This window comes from Pseudonaja textilis, chromosome 2 (genome assembly GCF_049901715.1).
Source record: "Pseudonaja textilis isolate UNSWEBS1 chromosome 2, rPseTex1.2, whole genome shotgun sequence".
Taxonomy (NCBI): domain Eukaryota; kingdom Metazoa; phylum Chordata; class Lepidosauria; order Squamata; family Elapidae; genus Pseudonaja; species Pseudonaja textilis.
The window spans coordinates 186093140-186117819 of NC_141991.1; the positions used below are offsets into that span (position 1 = coordinate 186093140).

The following is a 24680-nucleotide window of genomic DNA, read 5'->3' on the forward strand; positions in this document are numbered from 1 at the left end:
AACTACTAATTTACACACTTAGTGTATTTCCCAGGAGGCAATTCTTAATATTTAATCATTGACTATTGTTAGTAGGTCATGTATACAGGGTCACTGCTTTTTTATGTTTGAGTCAGTCTTGACTCCTTGTGACTTCCTGGAGAAGTCCCTGTAGGGTTTTTTTGGCAAAATTTCAGAAGGATTGTCTGCTTCCCAGGGCTGAGAAAAACTATGCCCGAAAATCACCTAGCTGGCTTTGTGGCTAAGACTGGGCTAGAACTCAAATCTTCTGATATATAGCCTGTATTTTAACAATTGTACCAATTTTTAAATAGCTTCTGCGTGGTTGTGGTCTTTTTCATACTTACTATTCCAGAAATGTGCTGAACTGCACTAACAGTGTGCGTGTGTGTGTGTGTGTTCAGAACATGAAGGGGTAAAATATAATTAATTTAATGGGTATTGAGAATTGACGTCAAAAGTTGTAACCATAACCCTAACCATAACCAACTGTAACCCTAACTCTATGTGTCTTCCACATATTTACATCTGGGTATTTGTAATATAAACATTGCTATAACTTTTCTTCATTCCATATTTCTTAAGAATACTTAAGAAAGAGTACTTGGAGACTCTTGAAAAACAAGATTGTTTTCCATCATGAAAGAATCACATCAAAGCAAAACGGGCGGCAAACAAATCTAATAAATAAACAAAACTTCAAAAGCTTATCCACCGAGCTACACATACCCTGTTAGTTGTAGCCATATAGCATACTGTGTGCTTTAAAAAGTAGTGAGCTAACTATATAATTAGACAGCTTTCAAAGGTAGGCCTTAGATTATAGTAATACCTACAGAAGTGGTATGTACTTAAGGTATAAAATGATCGTTTCCTTAGACACAACACTAAAGTATATAACTGGCCCACTTAGCAATTACAAATAATAGCAGCTCAAAATTAGAGTTTGTGGAGTGCTGTGCAGGTAAGACAAAACAATGACCACAGTTAATGCAGAAAAAAGACAATCTGTTGGGTTCATTCTAATTTCTGTCACTCTTTTACAATTCACAAGATCCTGTAATTCTTTTGAAATCTATTTTTCATTACTCAAAGTATAAATTCTAGCAGTTGTCCGTTTCCTTCTTTTACCTCTCTATTTGTGCTTGCTCAAATAGGATTCTTCATATTTTTGATGTGCCAGTGGAAGCTTAGAAGCCAATGTGACAGCAAATAATAGGAACAAACACATTCAAATATTTAAAATGTTTCTACTCTGTATGCCAAAATGATCCAAGCTGTAACTTATGCAAGTTCAAAGGACTTTGGACCACAGAAATTGATTTGGCTTAGCAAGGTTGGATGAGGATTGGCATTTATCCAAAGTAGGAATTCTTAAAAAGCACTTGGCAATACATGAAACCTACATGAACAACAATGAAACGTACATATTTTAAGATGTATTTTCTCAAAGAATGAAAAGAATTTATTTCACTTTCTTTTGGAATTGGCTCATGACAACTGTTTGATTAAACTACTGTCTAACCACAACAGTTAGCATGATCTGGAGAGAGTTATAATCCAAAATATTTAGTATGGGGCTTTAATCCTAACTTCTCCAAATAATCCAATATTGTTATATGTACATGTTAAGAAGTATTGAGAAAATGTCACTGAGTAACAGATCGAGTGTGCAAAGGTCATTGCTGTTGCCATTTTCTCACAAGCTGAAACTGAAAAATGAGAATATGGGTACAATTTATTTATTGTCAAATTTATATAGCCATCCATTTTACAAAGCAAGTGACTCTGGACGGTGTACAACAAAGCTAAAAAACATTAGTTACTAAACATCAAACAATTAGTGTTGTTGTTATTATTGTTGCAAACATAAAAACAAAGCTAAAAAGAGGAAAATTGGTTGAAGGGACATTAATAATAACAGAGCCATTTCAATAATTCACCAGTCCCCTGGGGTCCCCAAGCAGGTCTTGAGAAATTTTCAGAAAGTCAGAAGTGATGAAGCCCACCCTCATTTCGGTGGGGAGGATATTCCATAACATAGGGGTCACAGCAGAATACGCCCATTGCCTATAACCCCACCAAATGTAGCTCCCTAGCCAATGGAACCACTACCATGCTCTCTCTGTTGGATCTGATGGGACAGGCAGATTTAATTGGGGAGAAGCTGTCCCTCAGATATCCCCATTCCATTCCAAAAACTATATTGCTGTATCTAGCTATATCTGCCAACTTCTGCAGCTATTAAAAAAGCTCCTACTTTTATTGCCAACTAACCTGTTCCTTGATGGAGACCTAGAACATTTAAACAACTGATAAACAATCCTTCATTCTTGGGTTTAGCAAGACCCAAGGTTCTTGGGTTTGTAATCCCAGGACTAAATCAACTTTGTAGATCCTATCTGCTCATTGCACTCAGTTGCCTTCACAATGGCAAAAGAGAAAGCATGTGACTTGTGTTTAAAGGAATTAGTCAGTGTATGCTTCTAAAAAATACTACTGCTTGTGAGATTCCCCAGATAATATCAGCTATAATGCTTCTTGGTCAATGTCATAGTCAGAGTTGTTTCTCATATATATATTTATACTTTCTGATATATTTTCTATGATCTATTTTCCCCATCTGGGCCCTTTATTTAATCATAAGAAGTAATATTTTGACAGTACATATACAATTCAACCCCTGTTTTCTTTGGTTATTTTTAAATTATATTAATTATAAATGTCATTGAGCTTCTCAACCCCTTTGGATCAAGTATGAACTTTAGCATCACAAAGCGTTTATTTAAAAAAAGTGTCAATGTTACCTTCTTTAAGCTCCATTCTAACCCAAGAACTATTTTCTTACTGTTCTGCCCAGTGCTGACCTATGCTAATCCTGACTAAATTGAACCTAATAGAGCTCATTCACTTCAACGTAGACTAGTTGTGGAATGTAATCACAATAATACAATTAAATCCATACCCAGGAAGGGGGGATGACCCCACTTCCCCTCGAAACTGGAAAATTATATCAGCCCTACATAAACTTGACATAACAATTCAGTGCTACAGTTCAGCCAACATAACTAAGGAAGGCCGAGAATTCTACCCACCAGTATTTAATGAGCACATGATTTTCTGTGCTACCAACCCAATCACATTCCTCCTGGCTGGGCAGATCAAATGTTGGAGAGTTAATAATAAAGAGCTTTGATGTACTGATGTCAAAACAAAAATGAAATGATCTTGAAGTAGGGGTGTAAAAAGTGTTTAAAAAGTTAGCCTAGACCTGGGGAGACCCTTGTTGTACTCCCAGGGGATTTGGGGCCAGCCTCTCTCTCCCTTTCTCCCTCAGATCAACTATTTCTAAGAGTTGTTGTTATGAGGGAAAAAAGGGAAGAGGAAATACAGTATACACTACCCTGAGTTCCTAAAGGAAAAGTGAGATTGAAGCAAAGGAGCAAGTACCACACAGGCAAAAGCTATGGGTGTCTTCTTTTTTTTCCTCAGCAACAGACAGCCTAGTGGTTCATGCTGCAGTTTAAGAATGTGCTTGATTTAAGGATTTTTTTTCCTCTGAAAAGGCACAGGTTATCTAAATAAACAAGAAGAAGAAGAAGAAGGAGGAGGAGGAGGAGGAGGAGGAGGAGGAAGAGGAAGAGGAAGAGGAAGAGGAAGAGGAAGAAGAAGAAGAAGAAGAAGAAGAAGAAGAAGAAGAAGAAGAAGAAGAAGAAGAAGAAGAAGAAGAAGAAGAAGAAGAAGAACCCTGCAAAACATCTTGTCATATTCCTTGCTCTAGGAGTGCTACTCAGAGGGATTTGGGAATTTCTGGCTCCTTTGCAACTATGGGTTTGTCCCAGTGGAAGTTAATCCCAGTTCACACAAGCAGGTGTGTGTTAGATCAGAGTAGATTTGGAGGATCTGAGGATGGATGGTATTTTATTTTTTTATCCATCTTGTGCTGCAGTGAACTCATTTTTTGTCAAGTTGTAGACTGCTGGTGCTCTTTAAGTCTGGGAGGATGGGTAACTAGTTAGGATAGTATGAAGCCAGATATCTGAGGGACCCTGGTGGCTTTCTGAATGTATTTGGGGATTTTTCCAGTGATTGTATAGGCAATTTCGTCATACATCTGGGCCATCTTTGGAATACAAGTTGTCTTCAACTTATCACCACAATGAAGATCAGAACTTCCAGTGCTTGGTGATACTATCATTAAAGGATTTTACAATATATTTGTCAGAGTTGTTAAGCAAATTATCATGGTCACTAAATAAATCACACAATCCTTAATCTAATTTGGCTTCTTAGGTTCCCCATTGCTTGTCAGAAGGCTCTTGGGAAGATCACAAATGGAGATCATATGACCCCAGAAAATGGCAACAGTTATAAATACATGCCAGTTGCCAAGTGCCTGAATTTTGATGATTTGGCTGCGGGAACAATGCAGTGGTTGTGAGTAGAAGAAGTGGTCATGGGTCACTCTTTTTTTCAGTGACATCATCATTTCGAATGGTATGAAATGGTCTAAGTCAAGGCCTACCTGTATAGAAAAGATTAGGGCAGAGGTCTTCAAGCTTGGCAACTTTAAGACTTGTGGACTTTAAATCCCAGAATTCTGGGAGTTGAAGTCCACAAGTCTTAAAGTTGCCAAGTTTAGGGACCCCTGGATTAGGGCATTGGACAAGATTGCTCTCATGTGCCTCTCTACAATTGCTTATCCTTGGGGAGAGGGTGCCTTTCATTTACTGAGGCAATTTGGAAAATAAAGCTACTACGGATATGCCTGGAATAATCTTGGCAAAGGAATCATGGACTGATTATGACTGAATACCAATAAATGCCCAGATTTGGGCCTCCACCGTGATGATAAAAACAGCAAAGCGTGAATAGTTCTGCATTCTTATTGCATCTGTAGATAACCATCCAGTGATCCTGCTCAGAATTACTTAGACCTGTTACGGAAGGAAAGGCAAGACAAACTCTAGCAGAGTGATCCCCAATCTTTCCAGCTTGGTGGCCCAGCTCAGTGTGTGTGTGTGTGTGTGCAAGTGGCATCTGTAAATGGAGTTTCATGTGTGAGTGAAGGATGCTTGACCAGAGGGCACTTGTGCTCATGTGCGAAGCTCCACTCACACGAGTGTAGAATGCTCATGTGTGAAGCTCCATTTACGCAAGTGGAATTTTGCATGCGCACCCTTACCTATCAGCCACCCAGTTTCGAACAGACCATGGCCTGGGGGTGGAGGGGGGTGGGGACCCCCTGCTGTAGCAGACTGCTAAAATAATGTCTGTCAGTTCCTTTTCAGATTTAGTCATTTGCGTTTGGTTGGGTTGAATGCCAGCTGAGTGTGATCTAGCAAGATGAGTGGGGCAACCTCTTGCAAAGGGATCTAGTTCAGCCTGAGGAGGTTGAGAGGATATTTTCTGATATCATCAGGGAATTGGACAAATGCCCAACCTGGATGAATCGATTGATATGGGTAGATCTTTGGGATTCAGGAATTATTAATATCTCTTGATGAGGGAATTTTTCCAAACAATGTCCAGAGACTTATTTGGGCATGCCTCAATATAAACTTAGTTACAGAAAAACACATCACTATAGGTGGCTGAGATACTAGAATTAGCTTGCTATTGAGGTGTACAGAGACAATCTAGCTGGTGACTGAATCCTAAAAAAAACAGGGTAACTGTTTCCTTGGTGCTAGGAGTGTTTTGTAACATCTTACTACAAGATTTATTTTCCTTCTGTTCAATTGTCCAATTCAGAGACTGCTTGGACAAGTCTTTGAAGTTTTCTTGGCAAGGTTTTCAGAAGTGGTTTGCCATTGCTTTCTTCCTACGGCTAAGAGAGTGTGACTGGACCAAGGTCACCCAGCTAATTAAAGGCCTAATTTGGGATTAAAACTGATGATTTCCTGCTTTCACCACTACATCAAAGTGTGTCTCAGAACAAGATTAGCATAAACTTAATTTTTGCACCGTCTTCCATATTAAAAGCAGTTAATACATACTTAGTAATTACTTTAACTTCTGTAAAATATTCATTGTTAGTCTTATATTGTGAACAAACTGTAGATAGAACAGGAATGATGGGTGGGTGAAATCAGTAGCGATGTTTTAACCAGTCTAAGAAAGAATATGGATGGGAGATAAATATTAGATAAAGGAAGATTTTTCTCACTCTGACATGTGCTTTCCTGCAAGCATGGATGAGACACAATAGATGCCAACAAATGCAGGTAAGTCACTTATATTCACACATCTGACTGCCTTGGGGTTGGAATGCTGTCATAATCGTCTGAATAGGTCAGATGGTGATTGGTGAGAAGAGGCTGATGCTCCTCCTGTCTCTTGGAATACACAACACAAGAGGCTGCAGCGAATATAATTGCAACCAGGATCAAAGCAGCAATTATGGCAATCGTTATGATTTCAGTCACATGGAGAGCTGGAGCTGAAAGAAATGGAGAAAACACAAAGAAGAGTTCAGTTCTGTGAGCTGTTAACCCACTTGTGAATTTATTTTTAGACAATGTGGAAGTTAACTGAATTCCAATAATTTCAGGATCTTATGGAGTCTGAATTCAGTTCAAAACTTTAGCTATTTACTCTGTAATATAAACTCATGAAATGAAATGAAAGCTTTTGGTAACATTACAAGAACATACCATGTAGCCAATTCAGAAAATGTGTTTTTCCTTACTATAAACCAAGCTGTTCATCAAATCAAGACATTGCAATATTTAATTTATTTGTCTTATAGACAAATACATATATTTGTCTATATTTTTGATCAGCTGATTCTGATGCTAAAAAGGAGCATTCACTATTTATCAAATACCTTTTTCTTAAACAGATCAATCAAAATATTTAGATTTTAAAAACCACATATTTGACACTTAGCCTGATTAGTATTTAATGGTCCAAACCAGTCAAAGAAGCTGCAAAAATCAGTACAGCCCATAATGGTTATTTTGCACATGACATATACACAAATAATAAAGTTTCTTTTGATTTAAGAGAAAAAGAAATAATGTGCTACATGATGAAGACCTTACATAACTTACCTGGCCACTGAACTTCATAACTGTAGCCCAGGTTTTCTGGTGCTGTAACAAACATCTCATCATTGGTTACAGGAGGCCAAAATGGTACCATATTGTACTGTCTGTTGTGTCCAATTGGGGCATTTTCTAATGGGTATGTTGAGTTATCTAAAGAAAAGGAAGTAACTATTAAAGTTTGAAAACTTGGAGTTAAATACTTAAATGGCTTTTCAGAAAAACTGATTTGACATTATTCATGGCTGATCATAAAACAATACTAAATGATAGATTAAACAACAGCGTCTGCCTATCTATATCCTTGGAAAGACTTGATAGATGGACAACAATGCCAAATCCAGTATAAACAGCAGGCTGATTGTATGACCAGATGTAATCTTCACCTAACACCCAGCTTCCAATGTTATTTGGTTAGTTAATGGACTGACAATCTATGGATTATTTTAATAATAGAGTCATGACTGACATGCAAATAAAGTGAAGCTTTTAGTCTTGAATCAATGTTTAATACCACCTTATAGGACAACCATCCTTCTATAAATGCCAGATATTACAAAGCTTAGAATAGATTACGAACAAAACCAGTTAATATTCTATAATAATGTAGGCTGAATGAATCAAAGATTTGTAGTTTTGTGTGTGTGTGTGTGTATTTCTAAACCATTAAGGTGTCTTAAATGAATCACAGTGGTGCAGTGGTTAGAATGCACTTCTGCTGACTATGGGCTGCCTGCAATTTGGCAGTTCAAATCCTACCAAGCTCAAGGTTGACTCAGCCTTCCATCCTTCCAAGATGGGTAAAATGAGGACCCAGATTATTGGGGGAAATATGCTGACTCTGTAAACCACTTAGAAAGGGCTGTAAAGCTCTGTGAAGCAGTATATAAGACAGTGGTGGCTAACCTTTTTGGGCTCCTGTGCATGCCAGCACCCAGAAGGCAACGTGTGTGGTCCTCCACACCTCCTGCACATATGTGCATGATCCTCTGCCCCCTTACCTGCACTGTGCCTCCCAGCTGATTTTTGGCTTATTTGAGGCCTTTTTCGGCCTCCCAGAGGCTCAAGGGAAGCCTCTGCAGCCTTTGGAGGCCAAAAAAATGGACCCATTTAATCATTTCCAGTATTTCCGGAAATACAGGAAGTGATGAAACGGGCCTGTTTTTCGGCCTCCAATGTCTGCAGAAGCTTCCCTTGAGCCTCTGGGAGGCCAAAAATCAGCTGGGAGGCGCATGCATGCACAGTGAGGTAAGTTTGCATGTGGCACATGTGCTATATCACGGATATAAGTCTAAGTGCTATTCCTATTGCCAATGCAACTATAAATTTTAACGTATATGTTGGAGTCTAGTTGTGAATCTTCCATAGAACTTTCATATTGAAAAGTATTCTAGAACACATTCAAAAATAAGGATACACTCCAGATACTTTGAATAACAATTCCACAACCCTTTGACGATGATCATGTAGATTGAGACTGATGGAAGTTGAAATCTAGGTTATTATCCTTGTTATAAGGAATTTCTCCAACTCATGAATATTTGTGTTATTCACAAAGTATCACTTTTGCCTCATGGAAGCTGAACATTTATTCATTCTGGACATTCATGTGTGGACATTGATTATGGGTACAATGAATTAAACTGGGCCGATACTTTGTCAACTACTTTATCCTGTATTAATTGTCTCCTGACATAAGCTTGTGAGACTCACCATGCATTTCCATCTTTCAGTGCATCTGAAAGCTGTTGCTCTCAAGGTACTGTCCCTAAAAGTTTCTTTTTATCATCATTTTTTTTATTCTGTAAGACAAGACTGACAAAAAACCAACTAACTTCTACAATGCCAGTTCCTTTCAGCTGTCATTGCTCAGCAAAACATGGCATGAACTTAAGGAATTCTCCTGCAGGAACATACAATCATATGAATCTTAAGAAATACCATTTGACTTGCTATTAAAAACACACAGAGAGCATTGCTCTAAGATTTTTTTTTAAGATTACCTTCAAATGTATACCCTACAACAGAGTGTGTATTGTTTTGCTTTTCTTTTGGGAGGTGGAAATACAGAGAGCTACACATTCGCTGGAAGTTAGGAGACGTAAAATAAAAATAAAAACGTTAGCATTGCTGCTTCTTGGATCTGCTGATGCAAGGAAATACCAGAAGAGCTTATGATCTTGTGGTGTGATTTATCCTTTTATCAGCAATATATACAGTAATTCCTTTTGTGGGGCTAGATTTTATTCTGCTTCTAGTAAGGAGAGATAAAGGATGCAGTTGCGGTTTGCTGCTGTGGGATTTAGCAATCTTCTTTACAGAGACAGAGAGATGGTTGCCTGGATAATTTATCTCAAGCCTTGCCTTGGGTATGGATTGTACCTTGGATTCTATACAGAGGAATAAGATAAATACAGACTTCTCACCAGGGTTATGCCTTCTCAGCCATTCATCAAAAACAGCATCTGTAAACGTGTGGAGGAGGACAAAAATGGGATCATTTGGGGATAAATGAGTTTGGCCACCAGTTCCATTCAAAAACAGATGAGCCAGATTGTGAAGGCTTCGCACCGCTGGATCATATTTTCCTGAAGGATTGCTGTAGCCTAGACATAAGAATAAAGAAGAGGGGAACAATTGAGAAGCAATTCCGGAAGTCTTTTGCCCGTCCTAGCTAAACTCAATCCTACCTAGCAGAACATCAGAAAACTGTCTTGATCTTCTCCACCCAAATTGCATTGCTAAAAAACTAGGGCAGTTTTATGAAAAAAACGGATCATCCCACAGCCCAGACAATAGCTTCCTGTTTCACAAGGACAGATAAGTGTAAGATCAGTGATTCTTAGCAATATATTACAATAGGCCTGGCTCAGACGACGGTTGCACAAAATGAGGTAAAGCACATGGATTGTGCTTTACCTCATTGGAAAGTAGGGAGGGAGGGAGAATGTGTTTTGCAGCCTTGAATAAAACAATTACTTTGTATGTAGGCCAGACAAGGAATAATGGATGAAAACTGATCAAGGAGAGATTCAATCTAGACACAAGGAGAAATTTTCTGACACTAAGAACAATCAATCGATGGAATAGCTTGCCTTTGGAAATTGTGGGAGCTTCATCACTGGAGGCTTTCAAGAAGAGATTGGACTGCCATTTGTCAGAAATGGTGTAGGGTCTCCTGCTTGGGCGGGGGGTGAGGGGGTGGGGGTTGGATTAGATGACCTATAAGGTCCCTTCCAACTTTGTTAATCTGTAATAGTAATAGTATCAACTTGGCAATAATATAGCTGAAATCTGTGTGCAATTTAATAAATATGGGTGCTCTTCTGCTCTCTAGGGGACAAGGTGTTTTTTTAGTTCTTTAGCTATCTTTAGAAGTGGCTTTGGGCTTCTGAAAATCCCAACTAGCACTCTAGATTCATGGCATGTATGAATCTTGATTGTTATTTAGCCCAATGTTAAGATGAAGTTAGGTGGCTATAATTAAGAGTGAATAAAATTAAATATTTAGTATAACGTATTTAGCATCCTGTATATTAATTCCTTGCAAATTCATTCTTGTAATATTATTATGCTTTTTTAAACACACTTGTTGAATCAGCTCTGACTAGGTTCTGTGGTACTTTTCATTCTTGGAACTCTGTCTTTAAATATGTATCTGGTGCTGTTTTTTTTTTAAAGCTTTCTATCAAAGAGAGGGAGAGAGAAAGAGAGAGGGAGGGAGGGAAGGAGAGAGAACTCACATACATACATACATACAAACATGTCCCAAAGGTGTTTTTTCAAGAGGCAATTGGACTTTCTGTTGTTTTTTTCCTTGAAGACGTTTTGCTTCTCATCCAAGAAACTGAAGACGCTTCTTGGATGAAAAGTGAAACCTCTTCAAAGAAAAAAACACACAGAAAGTCCTGTTACATCTTGAAAAAGCACCTTTGGGACAACCATGACCTGGATAACTGAGAACCTCCACAGACATTATATACATATAGATATACATACACACACACACATACATATATATATAATTAATAAATAACCTTAACCGTACAATGCTCCCTAAGTGTAGTATTGAAACTCGATAAAACTGAAGTGACTGTGACCAAATTTAAGTCCACGTAAATAATTTCACATTAATTTTTCTCAGCCCTTTTCTCTTCCACCTCTTCTCCATTTGCTATTGATGTTAAGATGGTACCATGTCTCAGCAAAACAACAATACCCTTTTAATTTTGCTTGCATAAAATATCCATGTTGTTCAAGATGCCAGAACCTGCATAGTTAATTAAAATTGGGAGTTCACACTTTCATATGAGGTGTTGATGACTTCAACTGCAGAAGCCAACGTAGTTGTATCAAAATATATTATTCTACATAAGCAATAGCACAAGGAAAGGTGATATAACCAATTATTTTCCAGATATTTCCCAGACGATCCTTTTTGTAGAGTTGAGACTGAGATGACATTCTCATCAACTGAAATAGGATTATATGTTTTACTGATCAGCCTTGTAGGTGAAATATATTGAGCTGTTTGATCATGTCAAGTACTGAACTGTAATATTGTATTGGATGGGACTTCTCTAAATGTGATACAGGTAAAAACACCTGTGGATACGCCTGTTATGATGGCTTAGATAGACTAACCATAATTCTCCTCTGAGACAAAAAGCCAGTATTGTTCAATGAGAAGTCAGTAAATGAGGTCTACCTGTATTTCTCTTCGGATGAATTTCTGAATTGTTTGCTGCTGGTGATTGCTTTCTGACTTGGTTCCATATCTTAACATAATGATAGCTATACAACCTAGACTGGACCTGTGTAAATGATTTGTCCAGTTGGGGGACATAACATATTTAACTGTATTCAGTCAACATATTTAACTAAATAAAAGTTGATTGGTAGAATTGCTTAATTTAACGAATTAGGTCATGTTGATTTTATTTAGAATGCTCTCTGTACATTAATAAAGTCCACTTTGCACAATAAAAATGAGGTCTCCTATAAAACTAAGATTATATTACCAAAACCTGATGGCAAAATACCTGAACTTCACCAGCAGCATTTCAAAGTAGTTTTCAAGTTTTAACAGGGTTTGAAGGATGGCAAGACTAGTACCTTATTTCCCTGAAGCTTCATGTTTCTATTCTCACTTCAACGTAACCCCGAGGACTGTTCTGGGTCTACTTCCTGAAATGGTGTGTGTATAACTTAAAGGATGGGAATTTTAGAAGCTTGCATCTCAAAGGTCTCCATATCCAATCCCATTCGCACCTTTAACTCCAAGAGACACTCCCTGTCCCCCAATTTTAGCCTTTCATTATCCAGAGACATCGCTAAATGGTCTTCTGGACGCACCAGAAACTTGGAAGTTCCCATTTGGCTCCAGACCTCTTAGGGTTGGGCTACCCTGAGGCTTGATAAATCATGATCTGATGATGGGTAAGATGTTTGCTGTGGCCTATATTCATCTGCCTATGTGCTGTGTAACATGTATGGCCTCCATACAATATAATATAATATGGCGAGAGATGGACATTTGAGTATGTCACTGCTTTTAACAAGGTCAAGAATATGCTATGCTTTGAAGTGTTTCTTAATTTAAAAAAAAAATCATTTCCTGAGGCAAAGTATCTTAGCCTCGAATAATATTACTTGCTGATGTTGAATAAAGCCAACATTTGCTTTAATTTCACCCATCACTGGTAGGGCCACTGATTTTGAGAAAACCTCCTGAATTCAATAAAGGAATTCCCTCACATCCTATTTGTTTCCAGATTTGAAAAACCAGATGATGAATCTTGGGGATGATTACTTAAATTTCCTTTCCCTCCCACAAAAGGATTTGAACCGTTTGTTTGTTTGCTTGCTTTTTTACCCACTTCAACGTTAGGAGTGTGGTGCATTTCACCTTTGGCTTAAAGAGTTTGTTTGCTTTGAAGTGACTTGCCTTCAACAGTGTTACGGAAACTGTCGGCTGAATTGGAGTAGAATGGAGGCGTGTCAAATAATCCAACTTCTAAGCAAAGAGCAACATCCTCAGCTTTCGGAAGGCGCTGCACCAGAGGACGGGCGACATTTCCAGCTGGATTGCGTCTAATTGGACCACCTTCTGTGCCTGACATTTGGAAAAACAAAACAAAAACAGGGGTATGAGGGTGGGGGAATACAATTAAATGGATTATCAGGTTAACCTCATAATCTAAGAAATAGTGCAGGGAAGGCATCTTAAAGAAAAAGCATCCCACGCTCTTCATTTTTGGTTAAGAACCACTCACAGTCAATGTTGCATACATAACCTGCTGAATATCTTTTATTTCCCCAAAGGCCACTTATCGTATGGTAAATACAGAACGTATATAGGAGATTTATGCATGCTCTGTCCACTTGGTTGTGCTCAATTGTTATGTTCCCCGCCCCCCTCTAAATGTAACTTTATTCCACTCTATTTATGCATTGGTTTCTCCCAAAGCAGGCTGGATTTTTTAAAAAAAATGGTATTAATTTGCATTTACATTGTTTCCCTATATGTACATTTTTGGTGTAGATATTTTGAACTGTGGATGAAACTCGAGAATTCCAAATGTGCAGCTGTTGATATAGAAAACATATACTAGATTTTACGTAAATTTGAAGAGGGTAACACAGGATCACTAAAACATAAAACATTAGTCTGAATAGATTTCTTCCCTTTCTTTGCTACTTTGGGGCTTTTATAGTAGAAGGAGGTTGATAGCAATATCATTTAGGTTTATAAAAGGTAATAGAAATCATTGTGATATATAAAAATACAGTAAGGCCTACTTTTAAGACATTGAGACAGAAAGATTATGAATTCTTGTTTAAGTTTTGCCTCTGCCATTAATTCAATCAATGGCCTTAGATTATAGATGTAACAATGAGACACTAGGGCAATGTTTCTCAGCCTTGGCAGTTTTAAGCAAGATGGATTTCAACTGAATTCTGGGAGTTAAAGTCCACCCATTTTAAAGTTGGCATGGTTGAGAAACAATGTGCTTGAGTCCCATTTATTTCCTCAACCTATTGGACATAGCACGTACAGCCTCTGTAAAATGTTGTTGCAAAATTTTAACTTTTAATGAAATAGTAGGGGGAAAATTAACATAGGGAAGAACTAAGACATTTTTAAAGTGAATAAAACTATTGGCTTTTTTTCTGGACTTACCCAGTTTTCTCTTTTGAACTCTGTCCATGTTTTTGAAATTGGGGCCTCAAAGCGTGGGTCTCAAACCGACGTATCCCAGAAAAAAGCTAGACATTCTGGAATAAGTCTTTCTCCTTAGTTCTAGATTGGACCTCTCCTTGATATGTTTCCACCTGTTATTTCTTGTCCTGTCCTCGGGTGCTTTGGAGAATAAAGTGAGCCCCTCTTCCCTGTAACAGCCCCTCAAATATTGGAACACTGCTATCATGTCACTCCTAGCTCTTCCCTTCATTAGACTAGACATAAATTTGAAAGAAAGCAGAATTTTCCTCACTATTCAAAATTGGAAGTGTTTCACATGAGAGTGAACTTGATTAATGATAAAAAGTGTTCATGTCCTCTGAATGAAACATGTAATGTTTTGTGTGTATTGGTGTTGTGGTTAGTTGGCAGCAGGTGTGGACGGCTGAGGAGAGTGAGGACTCAGATGAGGGGCCAGGACCATTAGGGAGTGGACTGCTGCCTTTAGAGATTGTGGGGGCTGGCAGCAGCGATGAGGAGGTTCCTGAGGAGCCTGTGCCAAGTGCGCATGTGCACAGGATTGCTCGCAGGAAAGAGGAGCTGCAACAACACGGGCGACTTGAGAGTAAGGCTGCAAGGTAATGGCCCCTCCTTCAAGAAGATAAAAGCCAGCTGTGAAGCAAACATTCTTTGCAGGAAGCAAAGATGTTTTGAAACTCAGTCTCATGGACATCACAGTATTTTAAGTTGGTATTTGAAGACTCTTGTGTTGTGAAATAGTTCGTATCTGTGATTCTTGGCAGTCTCGTACAGTTTTGGCAAGGTTTGTGCTTATCCAAGTAATAAGTTTGCAGCAGCCTCTTAACCAGAGATTTGTAAGAACCATTAAAAGGTTTCTGTTCCCTTTGGTTATTGCTTGCCTTATTGGAAAAAGGTTTGGGTCAGAACAATGGGTGTACAATTTGAGGTAAAGATGAAATTAAGCCTGCTAGGTTCCATATATGAACCAAAAAGAACTCTTACATTTCTTTATTACTCTTAAGGAAACTGTGATAACAGCTAAATAGCACTACAAATCTAGGCTTACTGTTGCAAATGGTTCCCAATGTGTCGTAGTCTTCAACAGCCTCACATAAGATGCGCCACTGTGAGAAGATTGAGTTGGGGCTGAGAAGAGAGTCGTCAAAGCTGCTTCGGGATCCCATGAGATCATCTGTACAGATGTCACAACTGTTTCTGCCTGTGGCAAAGTTCCAGTAAGGGAGGGCAAAAGAAGGATCCTGTAGCATATTCTGGTGGGTAGAATATGGGATTCATGATGAGCCATGCTGTGTTGCAGACAGAACCACACAATTCACAAGGAAACACAAGTCATTCTTGGCACCTTCTTTTCTAGAAGGCCACTATAATCAGGTTTGAACTCTGAACATATGAATCTGAATACGATACTTCTCATTCTAATAAGAGGCTTTTGGTTGAAGAAAATCAGATCCTTATTTACATCCACAAGGAGTGCTTTTGTATACTCAGGATATCTGCAGCCTGGATAGGTCCCTGGTGATATTCAAATGTTTTGAACTACAACTAATCTGACTTTTTTTTTATATGTATGTATGTGTGTATGTGTGTGTGTGGTTATGGGAATTTTGAATGATTTTCTATTTAAATAATTGTCAAACAGCAGGTTGCCTAGGTAATCTGTTCTGACCCCGAACAGGACAAATTCTCTGATGTGAACTCAAAAGATTCCTTTATTAGGATTGCTGGCAGCCCCGGCAAAAAGTTTCTCTCGAAGGCTAACTAGTCCGTTGGGCCAGAAGATGAATAGTTGTCTGCCACACCTATTCATCTCCGCCCCCTGTCTTTTATCCCCAGAGCTAGGGTGGGGCCTTGCTAGCAACAGTGGCTCTTCCTTCCCCAGGATTGGCCCACAGCTTTCCACTGCTCTCCTCTGCCTTCCTCACAGCTGCATGTCAGGCACTGGACCCAGCTGTTCCTCCTCTTCTTCATCAACCACCTCCATACCTGGGGGCTGTTGATTCTCCATCTGAGGGCTGACGGATGGCCCAGGCTCCACCTCTCTCTCTCTCTCTCTCTCTCTCTCTGTGCCAGCTCCATTCCCTCTTCCCCCTTGGAGTTCCCAGGTTGCCCTGATGCTGACTCTTACTCCTATGCCTCGTCCTCCTCCTCTGACTCAGCTGCTGGAAGCCACATCACCATCCAACATTAATTATCTACAGCAGGGGTGTCCATTTTTGGCAATTTTAAGACTTGTGGACTTTAACTCCCAGAATTTCTTAGCCAGCCACGAATTCTGGGAGTTGAAGTATTCAAGTCATAAAAGTTGCCAAGTTTGGACACCCCTCATCTACAGCTTTCCCAGTAGCTTCTTTTAGGCAAGGAATATCATGATTCCTAACTGAAAATGAGGCAGAGCTTGCCTGTTCTTTGATCGGAGACTAAGCGATATAAATAAAAATACTTTACCTGAATATCTCTCTCCAGTTGTAGCAGGTGATATCTGTGCCAAGTGAGAAATGCTGGTCCTTCATGGGAGAAATCTACTCCATCAAAACTTCGCTGTCCAGGCCCAAGATAAGTTTTTCTGACAGAGTAATAATGAGTCCACACAAAATAGTTATAAATGGACACATTTTCAAATTGCGGAGTATTGCCATCAGGACCCAAGATCTCCTCACGTCTCCTGGTTGCAATCATAAAGTCAGGGTGTGTTGTACTTTTGGCTTGCTGTAAGACTCTTAGAAACTCTGTCCTTTCTTCACTAGAAAAATCCAGAAGATTTCGTCTAACTGGAGATCAAAGAAATAGAATTAAATAGAAATAGAATTAAAGAAATAGAATTAAAGACTGAAAAATACATGCTTATCAATAACCTGGTTAAAAAGGATCTCAAATCAAATCATGTTTCAACAAGATGTTGTACCTAGAGAAGATGGATAAAAATACTTAAGTATTTTGAAATAAAATATAAAACCAGAATGGGGACCACACAGAAGTATAGGCTATTGTATTATATAACTTAATTCAATTTTGTTTATAAAGCCAGAGATTTTAAGGTTGGCTTCTATAGCTTGAAAGCATGCAAATGCAAGTAGATAAATAAGTACCACTTTGGTAGGAAGGTAATAGTGCTCTCTGATGTTGTCCTGTCCACATGACCATGGAAATGTCTTTGAAAGCATTGGCTCAATGGCCTTGAAAGGGAGATGAATATCCCTAATAGTTGGCAACGACTAGTGGAATAAAATCTGCAGGGACACCTTTACCTTTTTACCTCTATAAATGATGTGACTATTTTGGGAGCTGGGAATTGGAATAAGCCTTTTGATGAAACCTTTTAGACTTTCCATGGTATAATAAAGAGTTTTAAATTAATACATCACCGCCTCACACCCCACTGCAGACAAAGTAAATATCTTGTTTATGTAAGTCATTTTATGTAATACAGTTGCTTTCCATTCAGTATACCATTTATGAAGCAAAAAGAGATATACAGGCTATTCTGCAGATACATAGATTAACATATCTCATGAATTTCAAAAAATGTATTTGATGAAGCTCATCAACTATAAGAGGGTTCTAAATTCCACATTTCACTTCATACCATGAATTGGCTTATCAATTAATAAGTCCCTTGAGTGTGAATAAATATGGATGTAGGTAAAATGCCCCTTGATGAATTTATTTATAAGATTTATTGGCCACCTATATCACCAAAGAGTAACTGGATGGAATAAGTACATGATAAATTCAGACTTTTTCAGGAGTAGAGAATGCACAAAAGATTTAGAGCTGCATTACAAAGAACACATGATGAAGAACACATGATGAAGATTTCAATAAGGGAAAGTTATAGTAATTGATATTTTACCTTCACTTAAACAAGCAAACAAACAAGGATAAAACAACAATAATATATTTTCACCATTGCAAATCTTACAGGCACATTGCAATTTGGAAACATCTTTTTATTATGAATTGGTAAGATGTAGCTGCTTTATGTATTTCTTTGAAGTATTTGCATATCACTAAGTCCACAAGGATCTTTCATGAAGTTAATATATCTCCATCACAGTTGTTGTCTCTATAAAATCACAACCTGACTTTGGTGTCCATGTTCAATGGGCACATTTAAATTTATTAAAATTTTACTTAATAACATCTGGGTAATTTCATACCAATTTCTGTGAAAGAGATCAGTTGTGACTACGCTTGTGAATTCCATCATGGAAAGACTTCATCTGAAATTCTGATAGGAAACTATTTCATAGGGATAACTCATAAAGTAAAAAAAAAAAATCACGCCCTTATTTCCCTCCCCTGATCTCACATGGAAAAGATATCTAAACACAGTTTGGAATAACAAATCCACATAGCAGGAGGTAATAGCTTACCCAGATGCCACGCAATAAACAAAATCAACTCAAATTGTACTCAGAAGCTTATTGGAAACTACTGTGGCACACCAAAAAACCACTGTTTTATGACATGGATAACTGTTTCTTGCCCGCAAGAGATTCCCAAACTCTGCACCAGCTGCAACTTCCCAATCCCAGGGAACACACATTTCAGTCAACAATTTTAAACATGATAAAAGTGTTAGTGTTTATTGTCAGGATCTCATTCAGGAAGGGCTGAAGACAAAGCCTTCTCAAGCTACAACCTATCTGTCTAGCATTAGCTGTGAGTCTAGGAGGATCCCTAGTTGTGGATTTTTTATTTTAATAACACTATCTCCCCAATTTTATTATTACTTGGGCAAGAAAAGGGTCAAATGTCTTCTGGACAAACAATAACCTTGTTTTGCAGGGATTCAAACTCAGTTTCTACCCATCCCATTTCTATTGGTCTGAAATCAATTCCATCGCATTCCTGGATAGGTTGGAAATAGAAATGTATAGCTGGCATACTGATGATTCTTCAACCCAAACTGGTGAATGACTTCTCCAAACATCTTCATGTATCTTCATCTTCATGTAAAGAACAGTTATAAGAGTGTAATGGATTGGGTATTGCAACAGCAGGGGAGGGGGGGGAGGATTTTGGCAGCTCTTTCCTAGAAAGAGTCCCAGATAAAGAAACTACACTGTCACAAGTTGGATAGGAGAGGAGGGAAATTGTTCAGTGCAACCACACCCTAGTACCTCTCAAGATATATTAAATAGATTAGAAATTTATAGCTTTAGTTTGGCAAGAGTCTGTCTATTAGATGTCTAACACATTGATGTCAGGTTCAAGCCAAGAGATGAGACAGTGAGATCCAACTGAATTCAACCCTTTATATGCTTAAACCTAAATACAGGTAGTCCTTGACAAACAAGAGTTGATTTAGTTACTGTTCAAAGTTACAACAGCACTGAAAAAGTGACTTATGATCATTTTTCAAATTTATGACCATTGTAGCATCCCCATGGTCACATGATCAAAATTCAGATGCTTGGCAACCAGCTCCTATTTTTTGATGGTTGAAGTATCCTGGAGTAATGTGAACAGCTTTTGTGACCTTCTGACAACCAAAGTCAATGGGGAATCCCAATTCATTTAACAACCTTGTTACTAACTTAACATGTGCAATGATTCACCGCGGCAAGAAAAGTTATAAAATTGGGCAAAACTCATTTAACAAATGTATCACCGAGTAACATAAATTTTGGACTCAACTGGGGCCATAATTTGACGACTACCTATATATACTGAGAGATTTTAGGTTGTGGTTACCCTGAATCTCTTCTTTCCTTCCCCATCTAGCTCATGACTTGATCCAGACTTCTTTTGGGTAAACTCGGAGCTGGCAAAATCCTTCCTGTACTGCTGCTGTAAGTGTACATTCCATCATAGAGACTAACAAACCATCATTGCTTGGATGACTTTTCTTCCCCACAACCAATTGGTACTATCCACTAAGAAAGGAGTGGAATCACAGTAAAGCAGTGCCTGCAACCCACAACTCTCATAGATGCTATAGAAAAATACCATGGTCAACAACCTTGACCTGCTGAGAGGTCCAAAAGGACCAAGAGGGATGCACTTCTCTTATCAGCTCCCGATAAAGGTCATCCACCAGGATGAATGAAAGTGGATTCTAACCTATAACCAAGCCTGAATGTTGACCAAAAGAAATCCAGATAATCTGCTGCATTTCTCAACATACCCCAATGTAACTTCAGAAAGTTCTAAGAACCGTTCTTTTTTTAAAAAAAATCTGAATTTTCACTTCTTCCTCGGTTTGTTTTTATTCAACACAAAGCATTTATTTATTGGATTAAATCATAAACTGGGTTTGAGAGGGGTCATTTTTTATTGTTCAATGAGAAGTGTAAAAAATGCTGTGGAAAACAAAAACATTTTTTACTGTTTTTTGAGATCGTCTCCGATTCATGCAATAATTATTTTCTTCTTACTAAATATTGTTATGCGCTCACATACTTTCATTTTTCTGAATGCTTGGTCTTGGGAATTATTCAAATTCCATGTAGCACTAGAAAGACAAATGAACAGCTGTTTCTTCGAATCAAACAACATGGAAAATCTCACTTAGAATAATTCTTAATAATTCTTAACAGCCTAAACAGAAAGGCATTCTTTAGGGCTGCTGTTTATATCTTCTCCTGACTTTTACTACCAACAAGCTTTCAAACAAAATACATATTTTGTGACTTTTATATTCCTCCTCCCTCAGGTCTTCTTGTTGTCTGATCATCATCCCCTATGGCAATTTTTTTTTTTCATGGAGAAGAAGCATGAAGCTGGAAGTTCTACTACATCAGTGTGAAATAAATTTGCACAAGATTGCAAATCCAGTCAATAACATGCATGCATTTCCCAATTACTTACTTATCGTTTATTTGTTTTCTTTCTTTTTTTGAAAAAAGTCTGCTTTTCTTTTAAATTTAGAGACTTAGGCTTTGGTGACCAAGAGATGTGAAGACAGATGCCAACCCATTTGTTATTTGAGATGACCAGGCAAGGCACCTCATGAAATCTTTCTTCAAACATTAGTATCATTACTGGAAGGGCTAAAAAAGAAGCGCCAGGATCGTGTTCTCTTTCTTGCTAGTGTGCTTACCTATATTAATCTTCTGGTCGCAGGTGGGGCCAGTCCAGCCAGGTTGACACGAGCCACAGTTGTAACCATAAAAATTGCGGTTGCACCGACAAGTTCGATTAAAGAAACGAAGAGGCCACTGCTCACGGTCATCTCGACCATCGTGCATATATTGAGGTCCATGGGGTCGGGAATCTGCTGTCACTTGTATGCACTGGCCTCTTCCAGAAGATGAGCCGCAGCGATCCAAACCAGGAACCACTCCGGGAGTCAGGTCTGGGCAACATTCACCTTGGATCAGCACATCCACTGTAGCGCATTGTCGTGGAAACTGAGCATTAGTTGCTTCCAACAGGAGGAGTAGCAGTATTGAAAGATTCATAATAACTTTGAGATCCCACCAAAGCAAAGCCATAAGGTTGCGTCTCTAGGTATTTGAGGAAATTCTCTTAATTTCTTTGTAGGAAAACAGGCTCTGAAATAAAAGGGACAAACGGCATAAAAATCCTCTGTTTAATACTATAAACTCCTATTTTGCCATGAAAAGGAAATGAAAAGGAAAAAAACAAAACCTCACTTCCATTTTTTGGAGGATTGAATGCATGGTTATCAATATCAATATCAACATTCAAAACAACGGTACTTAAAAGTGTTACTACTTTAGATCATTTAAAATAATTCTTGCCTCAATGTACTGTAAGCCCCAGGATGGGGTTTGAAGAAAAAGATGAATATACACTTGTTGCAAACCTAAAGGAACCATGACATCCTTTAAGTTTAAACATTGTTTTCATCATTCCCAGAGAAAGCAGAAGCTGCAGATCCATACAGCCATTCCTATATTCCTATAATCAATCTATTTCAACCCCCATATTTCTGTCCTCCTATCTTTTCCTTCTCCCTCTTCACAAACATCACAATTGCATTGTGTCCAATCCTCCAATTATATTTCCAAGTATATCAAGCAAGAAACCTTTCCATGTATTAATTATCACAAGAATAGTTTACAATACCTAATAGTTTTCACACTCCTGCTCTGATAAACATAGCCCCAAGATTAACCTTAATTCCTCAGATCCAAGTATAAATTACATATATTGTGCACTTCATCCCTCTAATTTCTCTCCAAAATGTATATTTCCCAAGATCTTGGCCTTTTACCTTTTTATTTACAGACGTCTTGAGCCCTTCTCGGTAGAATTTTCCTTTCATTCCCCCATTTTCCCCCTGTTTCTCAACTCCCAAACCCAGCAGTGCTAATTTGCTTGGGATAATCTACTTTCTAATCTTGGTCTTGCCAACTATTTGGTCTGGCACAACCCTTTCTCTTTCTCTCTGCTTCTAATCCTTTTCTACCTCAATGGGTTTCTTTGAATAAATAGCTGAGCGGCACATGACGCTTTTCATGCTGATCTTGTGATTTTTACTGGTTTTAGGAAATGTCAAAGACAAGTAATTGCAGTGAAAACACAGAAATCCACACTGTAGATGCTTAGTAGTTTTTATGCCAAGTGCAACAAAGCCCTTGTCTCTCTCTGTGTGTGTTTTGTTATGGCATGAGGGTCTCCTTAAAGCACCTGATAAGTGGACCCCTCGCTGAAAGGCCTAAATAAATAGAATTCACCCTTTCCTGCTAAATTGATTGATTATGTGCCATCAAGATGGTTTTGATTCTTAGCGAACACGTGCATTCTTTAGAGCACAGGTGAACAGCTTTGAGCCTAAACTACACAAAGCCTTTGAAAGCTTTGCAAAGTTGAGATTAAATTGTTAAGGAGCATGTAAAAAGTGGGGGAAACTATTAATTCATAAATGGAAAACAAGCAGGGTACTCTTCCAGCTTTTTTCTTCCTCCATTTTCAAAAGAGAGCTGTGTTTCATTCTATTAAAGGTTATCTTTGGTGATAAGTCTACGTCTTTCCTCTTTATCCTGGCAAGATTTGTAGCAGTGGTTTGAGAATGCTTTCTTCCTAGTCTGACAGTGACAAGACAAGATCACCTTGTTCATTGTCTTTGTGTCTGTGGTGAGACTAAAACTCACTGTCTCCCAGCTTCTGGCTTGGTGCCTTAACCACTACCACCAAAGTTGTTCCTAGGTAAGTTTACAATTAGAGAAAATGAGGGACCTTGGATTGCGTTTCAGGTGTGTGTTGAGCTTGGCAATGAGTTGTCCTGGGGCAGAAGGCAACCTAGAGGCCAATTCAAATGGATGCGAACCTCCGTATGTGTGCATTGTGTACATCACACAATCAAGGAACTTTCCCCATGCTTATTATCGGTTACCCGATGCTTATTATCTGTTAAAAAAATAGTGCTGAAACTGTTCTTCCACCGTTTTCATTATTTTAATGTTAGAAAATATAAAATTTTCAGTATGTAGATTTTTTCTTCCCCATGACCCTCTATCCTCAGCCTGTTCTTTCAAGTTTCCCAATGGTCCATTCATTGCCATCGCAATGAAGTCCATTGACCTTTTTATGAAGGTCTTCCTCTGTTCTTCTTCCTTTCATCTCTCTCAGCTTAAGAGCCCCCTCCAGAGAGCTGGGTCTTTGTACAATATATGCAAACTTCTCCTATATAATCCTTTTAGGTAACAGCAGAGTTCGTGGGAGTAAAACAGTACCTTCATAATTCAGCCATAAGATTGTTACAAATTTGTATTTGGCTACTGGGTAATTTTCTGATTTGCAGACAAAAACCGTGAATCAAAACTGGAACTTTTTTGCTTTCTGTGAAACAAAGGAGATGATTTAAAGATAAGCCATAGAAAGAAGAAGAAACAGGACAAGCCTAGACAACTGTATGAATGTAGGAGGTCTAAAAAAGGAGCAGGAAAAAACAACTCAAATGGGATTCTACAGGCTTTGGAAAACCACAGTATGGTAAGTTGGAAGCAAGTTAGGACAAATTTCAGGTTTCAAAATTCCTAGGATTTCTATAACCTCCACTCTGACTTTGATCTGTCCTAGAAATACCAACCAATTTAAAGTTATGGTCTATAAAGATTTTGAGACAAAAATTAGGACTGGTTGCTTCCTAAAGATGATAGAAAGGGAGACATTTTTTCAGTTCCTGGAGTTCATTTCATTCCTCCATTTCAGCAGCTTTCCCAAAGTTGGTGGAGAACTCTGGGAACTGCAGGCCTAACACAGCCAAAGGGTTCCAGGTTAGAAAAGGCTGCATTATTTTGCATTACTCCAGATCTTTTTAGGAGGCTTCCCTTTCCCACCATAGATGTTTATACATTTGCCACATGGAAGATTCAAGATCTCACTCAAAATTCTATTCTTGAAATTATTCTGGAGAAATGTCTGTTTCATCTCCTGCCTTTCTGTAAAAAACCCTGAAATTGGAATTCCACTGTTCAGTTGCTGCACACACA

The 24680-nt window shown here is 38.4% G+C and overlaps 1 protein-coding gene across 2 annotated transcripts; it reads right to left on the minus strand.

Annotated features, from left to right (window-relative positions):
- Positions 1–1726: 1726 nt before the first annotated feature.
- Positions 1727–22638, minus strand: TYRP1 (tyrosinase related protein 1). 2 transcript variants are annotated; one of them, XM_026718405.2, is made up of 8 exons: positions 22460–22638; positions 21320–21773; positions 16720–17042; positions 15320–15524; positions 12997–13164; positions 9476–9655; positions 7056–7202; positions 1727–6442 (listed from the first exon to the last, which is right to left on the minus strand). In XM_026718405.2, the coding sequence occupies exons 2-8, from the start codon at positions 21711–21713 to the stop codon at positions 6243–6245; spliced, it is 1617 nt and encodes a 538-aa protein (XP_026574190.2). In that variant the 5' UTR covers positions 21714–21773; positions 22460–22638; the 3' UTR covers positions 1727–6242. The 2 variants fall into 2 exon arrangements, with proteins under 2 accessions (XP_026574190.2, XP_087782755.1); XM_087926629.1 differs by lacking the exon at positions 22460–22638 and adding an exon at positions 22312–22402.
- Between the last annotated feature and the right edge of the window lie 2042 nt (positions 22639–24680).

Bases quoted from the DNA above. Each gene is read 5' to 3' on its own strand.
- TYRP1 (XM_026718405.2), bottom strand. From the start codon at position 21,713: ATGGCTTTGCTTTGGTGGGATCTCAAAGTTATTATGAATCTTTCAATA. The intron at 13,165-15,319 runs GTAAGCCTAGAT...TCCAAATGTCAG, and splicing joins ATTGGGAACCATTTGCAACA to GCACAGAAGGTGGTCCAATT. The intron at 6,443-7,055 runs GTAAGTTATGTA...CATTTCTTTCAG, and splicing joins TTATGAAGTTCAGTGGCCAG to CTCCAGCTCTCCATGTGACT.